The 24,022-nt window shown below is 44.1% G+C and overlaps 1 protein-coding gene across 10 annotated transcripts in view; it reads right to left on the bottom strand.

Moving 5' to 3' along the window:
• sipa1l3 (signal-induced proliferation-associated 1 like 3) overlaps positions 1 to 24,022 on the bottom strand; it is a 406,609-nt gene that overhangs the window by 185,773 nt on the left and 196,814 nt on the right. For all 10 annotated transcript variants that reach the window (XM_072274491.1, XM_072274490.1, XM_072274495.1 and 7 more), the window contains one exon: positions 6,224 to 8,036. In XM_072274491.1, the coding sequence (XP_072130592.1) occupies positions 6,224 to 7,688 (1,465 nt within the window). In that variant the 5' untranslated portion in view covers positions 7,689 to 8,036. The remainder of the gene's footprint in view (positions 1 to 6,223; positions 8,037 to 24,022) is intronic.

Here is a 24,022-nt window from a genome sequence, read left to right as displayed (position 1 = left end):
GGGGTTGGCAGCATCATGTTGTGGGGGTGCTTTGCTGCAGGAGGGACTGGTGCACTTCACAAAATAGATGGCATCATGAGGAAGGAAAATTCTGTGGATATTCTGAAGCAACATCTCAAGACATCAGCCAGGAAGTTAAAGCTCAGTCACAAATGGGTCTTCTAAATGGACAATGACCCCAAGCACACTTCCAAAGTTGTGGCAAAATTGCTTAAGAACAACAAAGTCAAGGTATTGGAGTGGCCATCACAAAGTCCTGACAATCCGATAGAAAATTTGTGGGCAGAACTGAAAAAGCATGTGCGAGCAAGGAGGCTTCTGAACCACTAGGAAAGTGATGAAGGAAATAAAAGCTGAAATAAATCATTCTCTCTACTATTATTCTGACATTTCACATTCTTAAAATAAAGTAGTGATCCTAACTGACCTAAGACAGGGAATGTTTTCTCGGATTAAAAGTCAGGAATTGTGAAAAACTGAGTTTAAATGTATTTGGCTAAGGTGTATGTAAACTTCTGACTTCAACTGTATGTCAGGCAAAATTTCCCTTAAGGAAACTATGCTGACTTTGGCCTATTTTATCATGTGCTTCCCAGTATCTTGAAACCCCATCCTTAACAGTCAACTCAAACATCTTCCCAACCATTGAAATCAGGCTAACTGGCCTATAATTTCCTGTCTTCTGCTTCCCTCCCTTTTTAAAAAGTGGAATTACATTTGCAATTTTCCTGTCTTTCGGAACCATTTGAGTAGCTAGTGATTCTTGAAAGATCATTACAAATGCCTTTATAATCTCTTCAGCTACCTCTTTCAGAACTCTGAGGTGTAGTGCAACTGGTCCAGGTGACTTATCTACTTTCAGGCCTTTCAGCCGCTCAAGCACCTTCTCCCTAGGAATAGCAACTACACTTCCTTCTAGCTTCTGACACTCTTAAATTTCTGGCATACGGCTATAGTGCCTTCAACAGTGAAGACTGACGCAAAATATTTAAGTAAGTTCACCCACCCATTACTACCTCTCCTGAGTCATTTTCCAGTTGTCCGACATCCACTCTTGCCTCTTTTACTCGTTATGTATCTGAAGAAGCTTTTGGTGTCCTCTTTTATATTACTGGCTTGCATGCCTTCATATTTCATCTTTTCTCCCTTTATTGCTTTTTAGTTACCTTCTGTTGGTTTTTAAAAGTTTCCCAATCCTCTAACTTCCCAACAATTTTTGCTCTATTATATGCCCACTCTTTTCCTTTCATGCCTCATCGAAGAAAATTTATTATCACAAGTACATATATGTAACCATACCACAAAGGTGAGATTCATTTTAACTTTTAAAATCCAATTTAGCGATACAGCCCTACTGTCCCGAAAAGACCACGCTGCCAAATTACACCAATGTGACCAATTAACCTACAAACCCATGTCTTTGGAATGTGGGAGGAAAGCAGAGCGCTTGGAGGAAATCCACACAGTCATGAGGAGTACGTACAAACTCCTTACAGTCAGCAGTGGGATTCAAACAAGGTCGCTGGTGCTCTAATAGCATTATGCTACCATGGTGCCCTTTTCTTGTGGGAATTCACAGTAAATACAAAACAACAAAACATTAACAGTAAGTAAACAAGTGATAAATATCAAGAACATGAGCTGAAAAGTCTTTAAAAGTGAGTCCTTTGGTTGTGGGAACAATTCAGTGTTGGGGCAACTGAAATTGAGAGAAGTTATTGCCTTTGGTTCTAGATGGTTGAGGGGTAACATAACTGTTCTTCATACTGATAGTGTGGGTCTCTGATGACGGATGCAGCTTTCCTGCGACAGCATTTCATGTGGATGTGCTCAATGGTGGGGAGAGCTTTCTCCGTGACAGATAACTGCTGCATTCACTAACGAGAAAATCTACAGATGCTGTAAATCTGAGCAACACCCACAAAATGCTGCAGGAACTCAGCAGGCCAGGCAGCGTCTATTGAAAACCCTTCAGAAGGGTCTCAGCCCAAAACGTCAACTGTACATTTTCCATAGATGCAGCCTGGTCTGCTGAGTTCCTCCAACATTTTGCGTGTGTTACTTTGACCATCGACACTGTCTGACCTGCTGAGTTCCTCCAGCATTTTGTGTGTGTTACTCTGACCATCGACACTGTCTGACCCGCTGAGATCCTCCAGCATTTTGTGTGTGTTACTTTGACCATCGACACTGTCTGACCCGCTGAGTTCCTCCAGCATTTTGTGTGTGTTACTCTGACCATCGACACTGTCTGACCTGCTGAGTTTCTCCAGCATTTTGTGTGTGTTACTCTGACCATCGACAGTCTGACCCGCTGAGTTCCTCCAGCATTTTGTGTGTGTTACTCTGACCATCGACACTGTCTGACCCGCTGAGTTCCTCCAGCATTTTGTGTGTGTTACTCTGACCATCGACACTGTCTGACCCGCTGAGTTCCTCCAGCATTTTGTGTGTGTTACTCTGACCATCGACACTGTCTGACCCGCTGAGTTCCTCCAGCATTTTGTGTGTGTTACTCTGACCATCGACACTGTATGATCTGCTGAGTTCCTCCAGCATTTTGTGTGTGTTACTCTGACCATCGACACTGTCTGACCCGCTGAGTTCTTTCAGCATTTTGTGTGTGTTACTCTGACCATCGACACTGTCTGACCTGCTGAGTTTCTCCAGCATTTTGTGTGTGTTACTCTGACCATCGACAGTCTGACCTGCTGAGTTCCTCCAGCATTTTGTGTGTGTTACTCTGACCATCGACACTGTCTGACCTGCTGAGTTCCTCCAGCATTTTGTGTGTGTTACTCTGACCATCGACACTGTCTGACCCGCTGAGTTCCTCCAGTATTTTGTGTGTGTTACTCTGACCATCGACACTGTCTGACCCGCTGAGTTCCTCCAGCATTTTGTGTGTGTTACTCTGACCATCGACACTGTCTGACCCGCTGAGTTCCTCCAGCATTTTGTGTGTGTTACTCTGACCATCGACACTGTCTGACCTGCTGAGTTTCTCCAGCATTTTGTGTGTGTTACTCTGACCATCGACAGTCTGACCCGCTGAGTTCCTCCAGCATTTTGTGTGTGTTACTCTGACCATCGACACTGTCTGACCCGCTGAGTTCCTCCAGCATTTTGTGTGTGTTACTCTGACCATCGACACTGTCTGACCCGCTGAGTTCCTCCAGCATTTTGTGTGTGTTACTCTGACCATCGACACTGTCTGACCCGCTGAGTTCCTCCAGCATTTTGTATGTGTTACTCTGACCATCGACACTGTCTGACCTGCTGAGTTCCTCCAGCATTTTGTGTGTGTTACTCTGACCATCGACACTGTCTGACCTGCTGAGTTTCTCCAGCATTTTGTGTGTGTTACTCTGACCATCGACAGTCTGACCTGCTGAGTTCCGCCAGCATTTTGTGTGTGTTACTCTGACCATCGACACTGTCTGACCTGCTGAGTTCCTCCAGCATTTTGTGTGTGTTACTCTGACCATCGACACTGTCTGACCCGCTGAGTTCCTCCAGCATTTTGTGTGTGTTACTCTGACCATCGACACTGTCTGACCTGCTGAGTTCCTCCAGCATTTTGTGTGTGTTACTCTGACCATCGACACTGTCTGACCCGCTGAGTTCCTTCAGCATTTTGTGTGTGTTACTCTGACCATTGACACTGTCTGACCCGCTGAGTTCCTCCAGCATTTTGTGTGTGTTACTCTGACCATCGACACTGTCTGACCCGCTGAGTTCTTTCAGCATTTTGTGTGTGTTACTCTGACCATCGACACTGTCTGACCTGCTGAGTTTCTCCAGCATTTTGTGTGTGTTACTCTGACCATCGACAGTCTGACCTGCTGAGTTCCTCCAGCATTTTGTGTGTGTTACTCTGACCATCGACACTGTCTGACCTGCTGAGTTCCTCCAGCATTTTGTGTGTGTTACTCTGACCATCGACACTGTCTGACCCGCTGAGTTCCTCCAGCATTTTGTGTGTGTTACTCTGACCATCGACACTGTCTGACCCGCTGAGTTCCTCCAGCATTTTGTGTGTGTTACTCTGACCATCGACACTGTCTGACCTGCTGAGTTCCTCCAGCATTTTGTGTGTGTTACTCTGACCATCGACACTGTCTGACCCGCTGAGTTCCTCCAGTATTTTGTGTGTGTTACTCTGACCATCGACACTGTCTGACCCGCTGAGTTCCTCCAGCATTTTGTGTGTGTTACTCTGACCATCGACACTGTCTGACCCGCTGAGTTCCTCCAGCATTTTGTGTGTGTTACTCTGACCATCGACACTGTCTGACCTGCTGAGTTTCTCCAGCATTTTGTGTGTGTTACTCTGACCATCGACAGTCTGACCCGCTGAGTTCCTCCAGCATTTTGTGTGTGTTACTCTGACCATCGGCACTGTCTGACCCGCTGAGTTCCTCCAGCATTTTGTGTGTGTTACTCTGACCATCGACACTGTCTGACCCGCTGAGTTCCTCCAGCATTTTGTGTGTGTTACTCTGACCATCGACACTGTCTGACCCGCTGAGTTCCTCCAGCATTTTGTGTGTGTTACTCTGACCATCGACACTGTCTGACCCGCTGAGTTCCTCCAGCATTTTGTGTGTTACTCTGACCATCGACACTGTCTGACCCGCGGAGTTCCTCCAGCATTTTGTGTGTGTTACTCTGACCATCAACACTGACTGACCTGCTGAGTTCCTCCAGCATTTTGTGTGTGTTACTCTGACCATCGACACTGTCTGACCTGCTGAGTTTCTCCAGCATTTTGTGTGTGTTACTCTGACCATCGACAGTCTGACCCGCTGAGTTCCTCCAGCATTTTGTGTGTGTTACTCTGACCATCGACACTGTCTGACCCGCTGAGTTCCTCCAGCATTTTGTGTGTGTTACTCTGACCATCGACACTGTCTGACCCGCTGAGTTCCTCCAGCATTTTGTGTGTGTTACTCTGACCATCGACATTGTCTGACCTGCTGAGTTCCTCCAGCATTTTGTGTGTGTTACTCTGACCATCGACACTGTCTGACCCGCTGAGTTCCTCCAGCATTTTGTGTGTGTTACTCTGACCATCGACACTGTCTGACCCGCTGAGTTCCTCCAGCATTTTGTGTGTTAGTCTGACCATCGACACTGTCTGACCCGCTGAGTTCCTCCAGCATTTTGTGTGTGTTACTCTGACCATCGACATTGTCTGACCTGCTGAGTTCCTCCAGCATTTTGTGTGTGTTACTCTGACCATCGACACTGTCTGACCCGCTGAGTTCCTCCAGCATTTTGTGTGTGTTACTCTGACCATCGACACTGTCTGACCCGCTGAGTTCCTCCAGCATTTTGTGTGTTACTCTGACCATCGACACTGTCTGACCCGCTGAGTTCCTCCAGCATTTTGTGTGTGTTACTCTGACCATCGACACTGTCTGACCCGCGGAGTTCCTCCAGCATTTTGTGTGTGTTGCTCTGACCATCGACACTGACTGACCCGCTGAGTTCCTCCAGCATTTTGTGTGTGTTACTCCGACCATCGACACTGTCTGACCCGCTGAGTTCCTCCAGCATTTTGTGTGTGTTACTCTGACCATCGACACTGTCTGACCCGCTGAGTTCCTCCAGCATTTTGTGTGTGTTACTCTGACCTGAGACACTGTCTGACCCGCTGAGTTCCTCCAGCATTTTGTGTGTGTTACTCTGACCATCGACACTGTCTGACCCGCTGAGTTCCTCCAGCATTTTGTGTGTGTTACTCTGACCATCGCACTGTCTGACCCACTGAGTTCCTCCAGCATTTTGTGTGTGTTACTCTGACCATCGACACTGTCTGACCCACTGAGTTCCTCCAGCATTTTGCGTGTGTTGCTGCAACCACTAAATTGAAGAGGTTTCAAGTATAAATTCTATGGAATTGCAATATGGAATACCCGCCATTTTAAGCAACACACATAAAATGCTGGAGGAACTCGGCAGGCCAGGCAGGATTTTCTCTTGTTTGTTACCCACCACTTTATCCTGGTGACATCTGGGCACTGAACACAAGGTGGAGGAACTGTTTAGAGAGAGAGGGCTGTAGTCACATTGATGCCTACAGTGTTCAGCAGAACAACACAGAACACAACAACAGAAAAACAAGCTCCGTTTCTCCCTCCCACCACTGAAATACATACAGTCCTTAAATCCCAGGAGTGAAGCTAGCAGACAAGGGCACACAGCTTGGTTACTCTACCTTTTCCGTGGAAATAATCTTGGTAGTATCTGGCTCCACGGTCCACGTGCTCGATACTGAAGTGCTTTAATCTCTCGTGCCGCAGTTGCAATTCCTTTGGCACCTCAAGCACAGATACACTCGCGTTCGTGCAGTACGGGTTCCAAACCATTTTTGGAAAACCACCTTCACAGTCTACACTCAGGCCAGCATCGATGCTGGCCTTTGACAGGCTGATGTCCCGCTCGTTCGTACCACCTGTCTCGTTACGGAAGTGAGGGCAATTTAGGAGCAGATCATTGCAGTTGCTGTCGCCCAGATCAGGTTCCAAGTCCTCTTTGCCATTCACCTCCTCAGTGCTGGTAAAGTTGGAATCCAAGTTTCCCTGAGCAAGAGAGCGTGATGCGGCCAGCGAGGCAGCCGAGGCAGCAGAAGCCCCAGTAGTGGTATTCCTCCGGTGGGCCACATAGTTTCGGTTGCTCACCACCTCGTTGAGGTCGAACAGTATGCTTTGAACATCAAAATGGCCAAAGCTCTTCTGACAAACCCACGGCTTACTGCTGTCCTGGGACCTACTGTCTTCGTGGTCCGAGCTCGGCCGCCCTGGCTCCTGCTCACTTCTGCTGCTACGCAGTTTCTTCAAGATAGACTCGCCGCTTTCATTCCACAGCTGCTTCTTGCGCGATTTCTCTCGGTCTTTGTGCGCGTTCTTTGGTTCGAGCCTTTGAGATGATTCGCTCCGGCTATCGTCGGCCTTGGTGCTGCCTTCGAGACTGAGACAGGAAGCCCTGCTCGGGTCGACCCGCAGCAATTGCTTGAGGTCTTCTGGCACAGAGCTCCGCTGATCGGTCTTCTCATTTCTGAACTCTTTCAACATGTCAAAGAAGCTTTCAGTAGCCACTCCATGAACGTCAATGGATGAAGTGCTGCCATATTCCCTTAGGGGAAGCATTCCACTCCCATGTTTGGTCCCTTTATAGTCTAGGGCTCCTTCACCATCATACTCATTGAGAGTCACCTCACTGTTACTTCGCATTCTCAGTGGAACAAACATCTTGGTTGGAGACCTAGGCCATCCCTCCTGAAACTCTACTTCCTTGGCTTTTCCTTGAGGTTTGTGGGAGAGGCTTTGAGCCCAAGGGGCTTGAGGAGTACTTTGACAGCTTGGATAACACTGACCATTATGAAAGCCTCGTGCCGAGATTAATTCAGTATCTACCACGGGTCCGTCCAAGTCCATTGCCGTGCTCCCTGTGGAATCCTTTGTTACATCCCGTTTTGGAGGCCAGTCAGCGATGCGAGCTCGGACTCCCATTTTTGGCATGGCGGGTGCAGAACTTGCCCGCAGCACGTTCTCTCCCTGACCGCACACATTCCCGTTCTGGGCCCTGAATGGAGGTGCATAGTAATCGCATGTGCCCGTGGAGGCAAGGACTTCAACGCCGACCTCCACCTTTTCATTTTGAACAGGCCTATAGCTTGTCATAGTCCGTCAACATGCAGTCGCGCAAGCAGCAACAGAAAGATCCCAGTCATTTCCTTGGCTGACAGAAGCCACTTGTTCAAGCTTCAAACAGAACCAATTCCAACAAGCAGAGATGGCATTAAGGAGCAGCTATGCTATATATCGGGATCAGCCATAACTTTTTATATTTCCTTGTCATCCACATGTCAATTGTTTTTGTGCAGCAGCGGAAAGAATCGATGAGACCAAAGATGGGAAAACCAAGACTGGATGAAGTTCAGTTAATTCCAAATACTCCCCATGTGCCGTTTGGCAGATTGACCAAGGCGTGGCATTGGATTCTTTAACCAGATGGAGATCGATGTAATCCTGCAAAAAGAATAGAATAATTGATTATTACTTTATAACAAAGACACTGAAATCCAAAATTAAACATTTTTGATGCATCTGTTGGTTTGGGTACAACAAGAGGAATCAAGTAGAACGGTTGGCACGCAGAGAGTCAAGAGAATGGAAATGCCCCAGTGCAACAGCGCTTCCACTTTAAAAACTCCTCCGCCCAGGTCTCCTGTCATCGTTGGCTATGGTGGACAACCACCACAACGTACGGGTCACAAGTTTTTCTTGCACTTGATCTAATTTGATTCTTATATTTCCAACAGGCGGAGCCAGCTCCTTGTTTACTCCCAGGCTTTTCTGACTGAAATATGATCCAAAATACTCAAACAAATTTTATTGAGACATCTCATTGTAACCTTTATTGAGAAACACTTTCTGTGATATCACATACCATGAATTGGGAGGCAAATCATAAACATACTGGAAAAGGCCAAACGGCACCCAAACCAGGAAGACTAATCTCAAAAATAGTTACTTCCCCCAACCTGGCAGGCTGAACAACATCTCCACCCATTAAGCCACCACACCAACACTACATCTCCCAAGAGGACCACGACTATGTTGCAGAGTTTGGAGACCCGGAGAGCTCTGCTGGCTACAGTCAGGACTTTATGCTTTGGCCCTTGCTAGGGACACCCATGCCAAACAGATCAAAGGGTAAAGGCCAGACTAAGAGTGGTCTACCAGCCCTTCAGGTTTGGGAGTTCAGCTCAGTACTAACAACCCTGACTGGTAAAAACAGAATCATTATGGATACAGTAACGAAGAATCCTTCTACATCTGTTGCAATGATATTCCTGAGTCTCCACCCGGGACTTGCATGACTAACACAATGAAGGAAGTCATGAACACTGTCAGAGATGGAGGACCTTCATTGCTGCCCTAAACACCAGCAGCATAACAGGCAGTAAGTAATTACCACCACTACATACATATCACATAGCGTCACTTTATACGTTCAGTCTCTGTATATAACAGTTACTTGAAAATTGTGTTTTATAGGAGTGCTTTTATACTTATACGGGAGGCGGAGATACGTCTCTAACAGAGGAGGTATAAGGCACCCCTTCCCCCGCTAGTCTGCAGGTCACCCTCGGGCAAGGTGTATCACCTGCTTAGCACCCCCCCTCCCTGATCAGGATGGCATGAAGCCATATGAACAGCTGGTGCATATCACAAGTCCTGGTTATGTGATCACTGACGCCAAGCAGACAATCTCTGAAGAGTACTGATAATATTGATAATGACTGGGGGGGGGGGGGGGGGGGGAGGGGGAGGGGGAGTCACCGGTCTTGTAAAGACACTGCCTGGAAGAAGGCAATGGTAAACCACTTCGGTAGAAAAAATTACCAAGAGTGACTGTGGTCATAGTTAAGACTATGACCGCACACGTCATACGACATAGCACACAATGACACCTTCATATGACACAGCACATGACATTATGTTCTTTATGCTTTTTATGCTCCATCAGATTCACGGTAACAATCATTTTGTTCTCTTTTACACTTGTGAACTGAAGAATGGCAATAAGCAATCTTGAATCTTGAATTTGGGATATTGATAGATTTTGGTGCTTGGTCTATGGATTGAGCAATCCCATCACCTGAGTTACTTCCTGCTGACCTAATCTCTCCAACATACCCGTCCTGATTCTCCTAACACCCACTCACACCAAGGGGCAATTTACAAAAGCTAATTAATGGACTGGCCAACACGAATTTGAAATATGGATGGATATGAGACCATCACTAGGAAACACTGCAGTCACATACAGAATGTGCAAAGAATAGGCCGTTTGGATTCAGAACTAGCTTTCCCATAAAAGGGAGTAGTGGTCAATAGATCTTATTCTGGCTGAAACTCTGTGACTAGCGGTGCATTTTTCTTTAACAAAGTAAACTTTATTTACAACTTTAAAAAACTATTTATAAGAATAAAGCATTTCATGGTTTTCCATTCTTCACAGACACATTCAATGCTTTTCATACACTGCTGCCACTCGTGTGCCACTCTTGGTTTTTATATGAAATGCTACAATCACTGAGGTGTTTCCTCGCCCCACCCGGCCCCTCGCAGTGGCTGCACCAAACCTCAGTGCATCCCTCAACAGGTAATCCTGCAGCCTGGAATATATCAGTCGGCAGCATTCCTCCACGGACATTTCGATGTGCTGGTAGACCAACAAGTTTTGGGCCAACCGAGGGACGTCATTCACCAAGTTGCTATTCTGCCAGCAGCTCCTGATGTCTGTCTCCATGTGGGTGTTCGGGAACAGCCCGTAGATCAGAGAGCTCTCTGCCACGCAGCTGCCGGGGATGAAATGCAACACAAGCCCTTTCATCTTCCTCCACATCTCCTTCGCAAAACCACAGTATGTGAAAAGGTGAGTTACTGTTTCGTTCCCACTGCAGTCATCCCGCACGTAGCAAGTTGTGGGGACGATGCTCTGGGCATGCAGGAAGGATCTGACTGGGAGGGCCCCTCTCACCCCCAGCCAGGCCAGGTCCTGGTGTCTGTTGGTGAGGCCTAGCGATGAGGCATCTGCCAGATGGTCTGGACAGTCTGCTCAGGGGACCACCCTACTAAGTCCATTGTGTCCTTTTCCTGCAGTGACTGCAGGACATTCCCTGTTGATTACCGCCTCATGGGCTCGTGAGCAAAGCTGTTAGTACGCGAGAACTTTTCCACAAATGACAGGTAGTGTGTCAACATTCAGCTGACTATGACGTTGTGTGGCAACGGGGCCAAACCGATCTTTTGCAACCTGGGGGACAGGCAGAACCTCAGCATGCCATGGTACTTGGTGCCAAACACACAGCCTGATGCAGCCACTCACTAAGGTGGTAATCAGCGTGAGGGTGACAATGGAACGACATTTCAAATCTACCGTCTGCCCTCATTGTCCAGGGACTTGTGCATGGTGACCCATCTGACCCACTCTATCTTGGATCCCCAGATGAAACTGAAGACAGCCTGGGTGATTCCCAAGCTGGAGGGACAGGGGATGGACCACACCTGTGCCGAGTACTGGGAAGGTATGCTCAGACACAGAAGGCCTGTGCGCACTCTTAGCTAAGTATCTAATTGTTGAATATTTATTTTTGTAGTCTGTGTAACTTTGGGGAGACTTGGATGTTTGATCAAATCTTTTACTGTTGGTAAATAAATGATTAATATGCTTATTCGTAGTCAATGTTTTCTGCGTCACTCACCAAACCCGTGAACCTGCTTCTACGTTACATATGTACATAGGATGTTGAACAGTACGGTATATTACAGGTCCTTTGTCCTACGATGCTGTACTGAACTTTTAACCTACTTTAAACTCAATCTAGCACTTCCCTCCCACGTTGCCCTCCATTTTTCTATCATTCATGTACCTTTCTTAAATGTCTCTAATGTATCTGCCTCTACCACCACTCCTGGCTGCTCATTCCACATACCCATACTCTCTGTGTAAGAAACCTCCTGTCTGACATTCCCCCTTATAGCTTCCTCCAATCAACTTAAAATGATGTCCCCTCATATTAGCTACTCCGCCCTGGGAGAAAGTCTCTGGCTCTTCACTCCATCTATGCCTCACATCATCTTGCACACCTCTATCAAGTTGCCTCTCATCCTCCTTCACTCCAAAGAGAAAAGCCCTAACTCGCTCAACCTATCCTCATAAGACACGCTCTCTAATCCAGGCATCATCATGGTTAAGTCTCCTCTGTACCCTCTCTAAAGCTTTCACATCCTTTCTATAATGAGGCAATGAGAAATGAACACAACACTCCAAGTGTGGTCTATCCCGGGCTTATAGAGTTGCAACGTTACCTCTTGGGCTCAATCTCCTGTATTACGAATAACCTATCCTGGGCCCAACATATCCTGACAGTACACACAAAATGCTGGAGGAACTCAGCAGGCCAAGCAGCATCTTTGGAAAAAAGTACAGTTGATGTTTTGGGCTGAAACACTTCAGCAAGACTGGAGAAAAAAAACTGAGGAGTAGATTTGAAAGGTGGGAGAGAGAAATGCCAGGCGAAGGGTGAACCTGGGCGGGGGGGAATGAAGCAAGGAGCTAGGTGAAGGAGACAGAAGGCCATAGAGGAAAGAAGAAAGGGTGGGGGGGGGGAGCACCAGAGGGAGGTGATGGGCAAGCAAGGAGATAACGTGAAAGAGGGATAAGGGGATGGGAAATGGTGAAGGGGGGTGGTGGAGGCATTGCTGGAAGTTTGAGAAATTGATGTTCATGCTATCAGGTTGGAGGCTACCCAAATGAAATATAAGGTGTTGTCCCAACATATCATTGTAGCTATAAAGAAGGCATGACAGTGGCTAAATTTCGTTAGGAGTTTGAGATGAATTGGTTTGTCATCTAAAACATTCAAAAATTTCTACATATGTACCGTGGAGAGCATTCTGACTAGCTGCATCATTGTCTGGTATTGTTGGGGGGTGGGGGGTGCGACTGGGCTGGATTAAAGTAAGCTGCAGACAGTTGTAAAATTAGTCAGCTCCATCATGGACACTAGCCTCCATAGTATCCAAGACATCTTCAAGGAGCGATGCCTCAAAAAAGGGGCATCCATCATTAAGGACCCCCATCACCCAGGTCATGCCCTCTTCTCATTGCTACCATCAGGAAGAAAGTACAGGAGCCTGAAGGCACACCCTCAACGATTCAGGAACAGCTTCTTCCTCTTTGTCGTCTAATTTCTGAATGGACATTGGACCCATGAACACTACCTCACTACTTTTTTTTTATTTCTGTTTTTGCATTACTTATTTAACTATTTTACATATATATTTACTTTAAATCACTGTTTTTTCTGTATTTATTATGTATTGCATTATACTGCTGCTGCAAAAATAACAAGTTTCATGACATTTGCCGGTAATATGAAATCTGATTCTGACAACCCGTACGCCTTCTTAAAAAACCCTGTCAACTTGCACTGCAACTTAGAGGGATTTATGGATGTTTCTTTCTGTTTTTCTTTCTTTCTCTCTCATTCTCATCCATCCCTAATTTACACAAATATCAAAAAATAAGGTAGGTTCTTTCACAAGTTGTCCCAGCTGAGAATACCAAAATGAACCTCCACAATACGCTTTGAGCTCATAAGTGCAAGTTTCATCTTGACAAGGATGTGAACCACCCAGCCACATATTTGCCTTATTGTTTAAGAACCGATTCAGTAATCCTGCTTTCCCACAACTGCTAAACAAGACTGCTGCTGAAAGATGTCTGGCGATCGGAGGTGGTGCTGTTTATAGTAATCTCTTAGGAGCAGGCCAGTGCAGACCTGCTTCTAACTTTGGACAATGTGAGTCAGTGGACTTGGTTGGTTCAGGTTCCAAGGTGCAGACAGCAAGTCGTGCCAATGTACAGCTATTTACCAAGAATAAATCTGCAGCCTTTTGTCTTCTGTGCTGCAGCACAAGTCATCAAGGTGACATATTTATTAGTTATTTTCAAAATACTCCCACCTACCAATGGCGGAAAAGACAGAGTGGAATTTTGTTGGCGTTTATTGGGAGGAGGCTACGTAGCAACCACATCAGCAGAACCAGAATGAGAAACAGTTTCTTTCCCAAGCAGTAAGGCTGATCAACACCTCCTTCCACTAACCCACCACCTCCACACTCCCAACCACCACTACTTTATCATTTCCTGTCAGAGTCACATTATGTGCCTAGCATCACTTTATGGACATATAATCAATATATGCATACAAGTTATCTTATGTATTTATATTTATTGTGTTCTTTATCTTGCTTTTTTTTTGTGCTGCTTCAGATCTAGAGTAACAAGTATTTCATTCTCACTTACACTAGTGCCCTCCAAGAGGATTACAACCTTGTCCTTGGGTTTGGAGGCTGTGTGCCTCAATGACCCGGAAAGCTATGTTGGCTGGAGTCAAAGCTTTATGCTTTGGCTTTTGGTAGAGATTAGACTAAGAGTGGTCCATCGGTCCTCCAGGTTCAGGGGTTCCGTTCAGGGATAACAACCCTGACTGGTCAAACAAAATTGTTTAGGAAGCAGCAATGGAGATTCCTTCTACATCTGAGTGTGACGGTATTCCTGAGTCTCCACCCGGGACTTGCATGACTGACAGTAGTGAAAACTGAGAGGAAGTTACTGGCAAGACAAAGGAAGCCCTGAACACTAGCAGAGGGTAAGGACCTTCATTGCCGCCCAGCAGCGTGATGGGCAGTAAGATACACTTGTGTCCTAGAAATTACATTAAATAATCTTGAATCCTGCTTGCAATCTGCTCATACACAACTACATGACCCTATGACATGGCTGATCTCATCACCAACAAAGTTGAGCAGGTCTACAGAGAGGATATGGAAGAGGCTGAAGTGTGGTAGTTAAAACTGTCGGATGCATCATTGGCACCAGCCCACCCGCCACCAAAGGCATATATATAGTAAGGTGCTGGAAATGGGCCAGCAGTGTCATGAAGGATACCCCCCACCCTGCTCACGGACTGTTTGTCCCACTCCCATCAGGGAGGATGCTACATAGCATCCATGCCAGGACCACCAGACTCAAAAACAGTTACTTTCCCCAATCCATCAGACTGATCAACACCTCCACTCATTAACCCAACACTGCACACCCCCAACCACCACTACTTTATTATTTCTTGTCAGAATCACCTGATGTACAGGTACTCAGGTCCAACGTCACTTTATGTACATATAATCTTATGTATTTAAATGTACTGTGTTTTAAATTGTTCTTTCTGTTTATTGCGTTTTTTATGCTGCATCAGATCTGGAGTAACAATCACTTTGTTCTCCTTTACACACGTGTACTGAACAATGACAATAAACAATCGTGAATCTTGAAAGTCCTAACCTATTCAACCTTTCTCTATAACAAAGGTCCTCTAGTCCTGGCAACATCCTTGTAAATTTTGTCCATATTTTTTTCAATTGTACTGCTCTTTCCTGCATTGTAGGTGACTAGAACTGGACATAATACTATAAACTTGGCCCCACCAATGTCTTATATATTACTTGAACATGAGATCACAGAGGTACACTGAATCCAAACTTGCAACAAAAGATCTTTTCAGCCTTGAAAAAACAGAATGCAAGTTATTGCTTTATTTCTAAAATACCTAATTCAGGAACAATAAGATGGAAGATGGAACTTCATGGAGAGAAGTGCGAAGTGTTGCACTTTGGTAGCACCATCCAGGGTGACCCTTACACAGTGAATGGAAGGACACAGAGCAATGTGGTAGAACAGAGGGATCTGGAAATACATGTCCATAATTCATTGAAAGTAGTGTCACAAGTAGATAGGGTCATAAAGAAAGCTTTTGGCACACTAACCTTCATAAATCAATGTACTGAATACAGGACATGGGATCTAATATTGAAGTTGTATAAGACGTTGGCCAGGCCTAATATGGAGTACTGTGTGCAGTTTTCGTCACCTACCTACAGGAAAGATGTAAATAAGTGAATGCAAGCAGGCTTTTTCCACTGAGGCAAGGGGAGAAAAAAACCAGAGGACATGGGTTAAGGGTGAAGGGGGAAAAGTTTAAAGGGAACATTGGGGGGAGCTTCTTCACACAGAGAGTGGTGGGAGTGTGGAATGAGCTGCCAGACGAGGTGGTAAATGCAGGTTCTTTTTTAATATTTAAGAATAAATTGGACAGATACATGGATGGGAGGTGTATGGAGGGATACGGTCGGTGTGCAGGTCAGTGGGACTAGGCAGAAAATGGTTCGGCACAGCCAAGAAAGGCCAAAAGGCCTGTTTCTGTGCTGTAGTTTTTCTATGGTTTCTTTCTTTCTATAAGGTTGAAAAAGTACAGAGAAAATTTACAAGGACATTACCGGGACTGGAGGACCTGAGCTATAAGGAAAGATGGAATAGGTTTGGACTTTATTCCTTGGCACATAGGAGAATGAGGCGAGATTTGATTGAGGTAAACAAAATGATGAGGGGTATACATAGGGTAAATGCAAGCAGGCTTTTTCCCCACTGAGGTTGGGTGGGATTCTAACTAGAGGTCATAGGTTAAGAGTGAAAGGTAAAAAGTTTATGAGTGGAAGCCTCCTTCCTCAGAGGGTCGTGAGAGTGTGGAATGAGCTGCCGGTGCATGTGAGCTCAATTTCAACATTTATGAGAAGTTCAGATAGGTACATGGATGGTAGGGGTATGGAGGGCTTTGGTCTAGGTGTGGGTCAATGGGAGTAGGCAGTTTAAATGGTTCGGCACTGACTAGATTAAAGAGCAAATACTCATCGAGAAAATAGCTGGGATTCCTTTTGTTTATTTAGGATACTATGCTTCATAATTGTGACAGGAGGCTGTTGCTGAACAATTCATAACCAGCATCACGCTGCGTGCACTTGTGTGGCTGTTAAACACTACACTGTGCTTAGATTGAACAGTTTTTAAATAGTGTCAGTTGTGTTTGCTTGTCTTCAAAAAGCAGTGATTTTTGTCACTGATAGTTGTCAAGAAATAAGAAATAAGACAATTTAGAATGATTTTGCTCACTGTGGTTTCATGCATTCGGGCTTGAAGATTCTAGAGATGGCTGAGAACGAAAATGAAATGATTTCATCAAGTTAGAAACTATGAAGGATTTGAAGGTCTTGAATGTTACAATGAAAACAAAGATTCTGAGGATGCAACTGTCGAAAGCATTGTATGAAGGCTCATCATCTGCACTAGGTGCTTGCGCTGACTTTGTTCATTTACAGTCAATCAAAAGGACACGGCAGTGTCACTGGATGAATTGCTCCATCAATAACTATTAGAAACTACTGTTTTATAGTAATGTGGTAGTATAGGTAGTGTTCTAATTTCTTCCGTATTTCATTTAAATATATAATTTGTTATTCAGTTAAACTGTAGTTTGTCTTTTTTATACATGTAATGTTAAGATTTCTACTGCTCTGCTGTGAGGTATTTTATTTTAGCAGTTTTCTGTAAAAGCAGCGTGTTCCGCTGGAAAGTGTGTTTTGGTTTCAGCTAAAGATAAGGAGCCACATTGTCCAACTTAGGATGTGTATCAGACAATCAGGATTGTGGGATGTGATAAAAGGTTCTAGGGAACTGTGGGGAAGAATTTTCTGAAGGACAGTAGTGTGGCTTGGGTTTTTTTGGTGGAGTGGGGCACAAGAGAAGATGCTGCAGAATGTCATTGGAAGGAAAGAGCCCGTTACAAGAAGTGCTTTGTGAAGATGAATGGCTCCAAGGATGAAGGGTCAATATTCCTGAGAGAACTGGTTCATTCGACATTGACTTTGAGAGAAGTTTGGAATGTGGCAGGTGCCTTCACGCAGGCTATGGGTCCAGTTCTTAAATACAGCGATACAACCCGGCTACTTCAGAATGAGTTCCAACGTTTAAGTGCATATTGGACTGGTTTAACTGTAATGGGCCCTTTTCTTTTTCTGTAACTGTTTGTTAAAGTTGAAAATCTAATAAATGTACTTTCTTTATAATTTTATGCTGGTGTACGGTCTGATAAGTGTGTATGGGTAGTGTTTACACAGCATTTTCTACAAACTATGTTCCTTAATTGGAACATCCTAACTTTCCTGCTTGGTTCAATCCCAAATCGTACTGACCCTAGACGTATATTGTTTATGAAAAGTGGTCCTCTCACCGCTCAGTCACGTGGCTGTTAGCAGAGTTGGTGTACAAGTGCCGGCGAGAGAATTACATAGGTTTTTAACTATTTCCATGAAACATTAGCTAATTGGGGCAGCTGCTCAATTGGGCCAAAATGTATCAGTCCCGATTAACTGAATGTGCATAAATTTTTACATATACACGCACATATATATTTAAAAAAACTGTTTGTTCTAAGAATGTAGTGTCTAATGGACACACAAGTTCACAGAAGTGAAGCTAGTTAGAAATTGTTTGCCAACAGTCTCCTGTCCCAATTAAATGATATAATATCAAACAAAAACAAAGGAAATCCCAGCTATTTTATCAATTAGGTTTTGTTCTTTAAGAATTGTCCCAAATAAGTGACTACTCCGATTAACTGATGGACCAACTAAAATGAATCCTCTGTAGATATTCATTCATTATGTGCCGTGTTGTATGACATGGGCAATCATGGTCTTTCCATGACCATGAATGTTCTTGGCAAATTTTTCCACAAAAGTGGTTTGCATTGCCTTCTTCTGGGCAGTGTCTTTACAAGATGGGAAGGAGTGCCTTACACCTCTTTTGTTAGAGACATATCTACACCCCGCCACCTAAACTGTGTATATACGCGCGCATGTCTGTGTGTATATATACAATTTAATTAAATTAAAAAGTAGTTTGAAAAGACAATAAAAAAAAGTGAGGTAGTGTACATGGGTTCATTGTCTTCAGAAATCTGATGGTGCAGGGGAAGAAGCTGTTTCTGAAATGCGGAGTGTGTGTCTTCAGGTTCCTGTAGCAATGAAATGAGGGCATGTCCTTCACAGACAAACGTGAATGTCAATGGAAAATAATGGTGACTTATCAGAGAAAATGAAAGATGAATGCTGTTTATTACTGGCAACAAGTGAACTGCCATGGTGACAAACATATAAGGTTATGGGGGAGATACATATTAACAGCAAAACCAAGGAACTGATTATAGACTTCAGGAGGAGGAAACCAGAAGTCCATGAGCCAGTCCTCATCCGAAGATCAGAGGTGGAGAGGGTCAGTAAGTTTAAGTTCTTGGGTGTTACTATTTCAGAGGACTTGATCTGGACACAGCAGGTCAATGCAATTGCAACAAAAGCATGGCCATGCCTCTACTTCCTGAGGAGTCCGCAGAGATTTTCATGACATCATAAACTTTGACAAACTTCTGTGGATGTGTAGTGGAGAGTGTATTGACTGGCTACATCACGGCCTGGTATGGGAACACCAATGCCTTTGAGTGAAAAATCTTACAAAAGACACTGGATGTGGTTCAGCATTTCCTGGGTAAAGTCCTCTCAACCACTGGACACACCAACATTAAATACTAATGCGGGACAGCAGCTTCCATCATCAGAGATCCCCACCACCCAGGACATGCTCTCTTCTCGCTGCTACCATCAGGTAGAAGGTACAAGAGCCTCAGGACTCACACCACCAGGTTCAGTAACAGTTACTACCCATCAACCACTGGGCTCTTGAACAAAAGGGGATAACTGCACTCACCTGCCCATCTAGTGAGATGATCCCACAACCAATGATCCCACTTTAAGGATTCTTTATCTCATTATTTCATATTCTCATTACTTATTGCTATTTATTTATATTAGCATTTACACAGTTTGTTGACTTCTGCACTCTGGTTGATCTTTCATTGATTCTGTTATAGTTACTATGCTATAGACTTACAGAGTATGCCAACAGGAAAAAGAATCTCAGGGTTGTATGTGGTGACATATATGAACTCTGATAATAAAATTTACTTTGAACTTTAATCTCTATTCAGAGTATGATCCAGGCCTGGCTCAATCCCTCTGGTGTGTGAGAAGTCAGTTAAGATGGTAGTCTTATCTCTCTTTACCTCATTGTGTAAATAAAACTCCTGTTAAATGTGTCTTCAAAGCGGAGAGGACTCCAGCCCCCTATCAAAGAGTAGAATGCAACTGGCAGGAAAAAAAACACTGAAAACTGACCATAAACCGTGCACTCAACTCAGCTCTTGAACTTGACGCTTGTAATCCACACAGATGGATCCAATAGTTGAGAACACAGAACGCAGAGTGCAAAATTTCGTAGGATATTACAGAGAAAATAACGGAGAAATAAATGATTACGGCACTGTGGGAACATCAGCTCACATCACAAACCTGGGGCTGCCAGCTCCAATGGGTGGTAATAATACGCAGATTTTTTCATGGCAATTAAAATGAATCTCAAGACTGTTTGTACTTCTGGATTAAATTACAGTCAAAGTCAAAATTTATTACCAATGTTACCATATACTTGATCTTCATATACTTGACTTTGGAGAGGGGTCAAGGAGGTTCGCGAAAATGATTCCAGGAGTGAACGGCTTGTCATATGAGGAGTGTTTGATGGCTCTGGGCCTGTACTCACTGGAATTCAGAAGATTGGGGGGTGGGGGGGGGAATCTCATTGAAACCTATCGAATGTTCAAAGGCTTTGATAGAGTGGATATGGAGAGGATGTTTTCTATGGTGGGGTAGTCTATGACCAGAGGGCACAGCCTCAGAACAGAGTGGCATCCTTTTAGAATGGCAGTGAGGAAGCATTTTTTGCAGCCAGAGTGGTGAATCTGTGGAGCTTGTTGCCGCAGAGGGCTGTGGATGCCAAATCATTAAGTATATTTATCGCAGAGATTGACAGATTCCTGATTATTCAGGGCATGAAAGGATACGGGGACATGGTAGTAGATTGGGGCTGAGAGGGAAAATGGATCGGCCATGATGAAATTCATGAGAAAGGGGTAAGCTAGTTAGGGGGCACCAATCCATCGTGGGTAAAGCCCTCTGCACCACTGGGCACATCTACATGAAATGCTGTCGCAGGAAAGCCATATCCATCATCAGCGACCCCACTATCCAAGACATGCTCTCTCCTCGTTGCTGCCATCAGGAAGAAGATACAGGAGTCTCAGGATCTACACCACCAGGTTCAGGAACAGTAACTACCCCTTAACCATCAGGCTCTTGAACCAAAGAGGATAATTTCCCTCACTACAACTCTGAACTGATCCCACAACCTATAGACTCATTTTCAAGGACTCCATAAATCATATTCTCAGTATTATTTATTTCTTATTCATTGTTATTATTATTAATTTAATGTGCTTTTTGTATTTACACTGCAGGAGCAATAAAATCATAAGATAAAGGAGCAGAATTAAGCCATTTAGCCCCTCAAGTCTGCTCTGCCATTTCACCATGGCTGATCTATTTTCGTTCTCTGGTCTTCAAATACTTCACCATAGGAAGCATCCTCTCCACATCCACTCTATCGAGACCATTCAACATTTGATAGGTTTCAATGTGGTTACACCTCATTCTTCTGAATTCCAGTGAGTAGAGGCCCAGAGCCATCAAACACTCCACATATGAGAAGCCTTTCAATCCCAGAATCATTTTTGTGAACTTCTTTTGAAGTCTTCAACGTCAGCACATCCTTTCCTGGATAAGGGGCCCAAAACTGCTCACAAAACTCCAAGTGAGGCCTCACCAGTGCTATATAAAGCCTCAACATGACATCCTTTACATTGAGCCATGTATCTATTTTGTGCCTATCTGTACTGTATTTTGTGTTGCGTGTTTATTATGGGCAATTTGTCACGTGGGTTAGGGCGTGGTAGAAACAAATGAGTGTGTGTGTATGTGTATGTATATATACACATACACACTCAAATTCACACTTTGTCTTTAGTTTAGTCTAGTTGAGAGGGAGTGAACTGCAGGGTGATATTTTTTATTGACAGCTAATTATACTTATCTCATTATTTCACTTAGTTACACTTATTTCATGTAATGTCATTTATTTATGATCTCCATTATATTGCTAATTTAGTGTTGTTAGGTTTCTCTTGCTACAAGATCGTTCATCTTTGCTGGAATTGTAATAAAGGATCGAACGTACATTTTTTCAACTTGGAACTCAGTTATTTGGACAGTACCGAGTCCCTTCTTCGGACCGAGACATTAACTATCTATTCATTTCCATAGACACTGCCTGAGCTGCTGAGTTCCTCCAGCATTTTGTGTGCATTGCTCTGGATTTCCAGCATCTGCAGATTTTCTCGTGTTTGTGATAGCCTCACTCAGTCCCTTAGAGGTTTTGGTTTATTTCCAAATGCACATTGGTTGTTTGTCCATCTTGGCTATATGTAGTTCTTCATCAATCCTGTTGTGCTCTGAATGCCCACCAAGAAAATGAATCTCAGTGTAGTACATGGTGACATTATGTACCTTGATAATAAATTTACTTTGAACTTTATAACTATTTTGTTTCATGTGCAATGATGCATGTTTTGGATTCCTAACAATTAGAATTTAAGTAAATGAGAGATTCTGCAGATGCTGCAAATCCAAAGCAACCCACAAAATACTGGAGGAACTCAGCAGGTCAGGCAGTACCTATGGAAAGAAATATACATAGTTGACGTTTCAGGCCAAGGCTTCTTCTTAGATGTCACCATTAAAAGGTGGAGAGGAGAAGGAGAATAGCCAGAAGGTGATGGGTGAAACCAGGTGGGTGGGAAAGGTAAAGGGTTGGAGAGGAAAGAATCTGATAGGAGAGGAGAGAAGATCATAGGAGAAAGGGAACGAGGAGGGAATCCGGGGGAGTTGATTGGCAGATGAGAAGGGGTAAGAGGACAGAGTGGGGAATAAATAATGAGGGGAGGGGGAGGATTTTTTTTACTAGAAGGAGAAATCGATATTCATGCCATCAGGTTGGAAGTTATCCAACGGAATATGAGGTGTTGCTTCTCAATCCTGAGAGTGGCCTCATTGTGGCACAAGAGGAGGCCATAGACCGACATATCAGAATGGGTATTAAAATGTTTGGCCACCGGCAAGCTTGACTTGTGGCAAATGGAGCAGAGGTGCTTGGTGAAGCAGTCCCCCAATTTAAAATTAAGCGTGGTTTCAAAGCACAAGTCACCTAGGATAAGGATTACCTTCTCCAATTTATAATCTGTGTTTGCACATCGAACGTACAAAATGGAAAATAGCACACAAATATTTTTGCAGCCTCACAGCATCAGAGACCAGGGTTGAAAACCCACCTCTGCTGCTCTCTGTGTTGCATGTTCTTCCTGTCACCACAATGGGTTATGTCTGTGTGCTCTGGTTTCCAATGTATATATTAACCCATGAATAAATATGATTGGAGGTTGTTATTTGAGCTCTGAGAAAGTGTCATTAGTTCCTGAGTGGCTAAGACAGGCTCCTTTCCTCAGCAACAGAATCACAGATGAATGAGAATAAATGTCTCTCAGGATTTGCAACGTGAATGTAATGGATAAAGTCCATTGCTGTGAAACCCAGAAGGAACACAGCTTTTTGAATATTTTGTTTCAGTATTGATCAATTTGATGTGCTTTTTTTGGGTATTATTATCATTTCCAGCAGACTTGCCTACCACACTGTCAAAAGGGGAAAAGCAAGATAACCGATAAGGCTCGAGAGAACCTGCAGATGCTGGAAATCCAGAGTAACACACAGAATGTGGGAGGAACTCAGCAGGCCAGGCAGCATCCATGGAAATGAGGAAACAGTTGATGTTTTGTGAGACCCTTCATCCGGACTGGAAAAAAGAGATGAGAAGTCAGAGTAAGAAGGTGGGGGGAGAGGAGAACGAAGTACAAGGTGAGAGGTGATAGGTGAAACCAGGAGAGGGGGAGGGGAGGGGTGAAGTAAAGAACTGGGAAGTCGATTGATGGAAGTGATAAAGGGTTGGAGAAAGGGGAATCTGATAGGAAAGGACAGAAGGCCACGGAAGAAAGGGAAGGGGGAAAGAATACCAGTGGGAGGTGATGAACAGGTAAGGAGATAAGGTGAGAGAAGGAAATGGGAATGGGGAATGGTGAGGGGAAGGGGGCAATTAAGGCCTTGATATGCTTGTTTTAATAAAACATTAGTGAGACTCAGTCACAATTATAACTTTCAGATAACTTTCAAATATTTAAAGAAAATATAATTATAACTTTCAGATAACTTTCAAATATAATTATAACTTTCAGATAACTTTCAAATATAATTATAACTTTCAGATAACTTTCAAATATTTAAAGAAAATATAATTAATTTAAAAATAACAACCATCTTTTTAACATTGCACTGCTGCCTGTAAGGAGTGTGTACGTTCTCCCCGTGACCATGTGGGTTCCTTCTGGGTGCTCTAGTTTCCTTTCACATTCTGAAGTCGTACCGTTTGGTTTGTTAATTGGTCATTGTAAATTGTCTCGTGATTAGGCTCGGGTTAAATCGGGGGACCG

This window comes from Mobula birostris, chromosome 12 (genome assembly GCF_030028105.1).
Source record: "Mobula birostris isolate sMobBir1 chromosome 12, sMobBir1.hap1, whole genome shotgun sequence".
NCBI classification, from domain to species: domain Eukaryota; kingdom Metazoa; phylum Chordata; class Chondrichthyes; order Myliobatiformes; family Myliobatidae; genus Mobula; species Mobula birostris.
The sequence above is the reverse complement of the archived record's forward strand: the minus strand, read 5'-3'. Positions and strand labels throughout refer to the sequence as shown.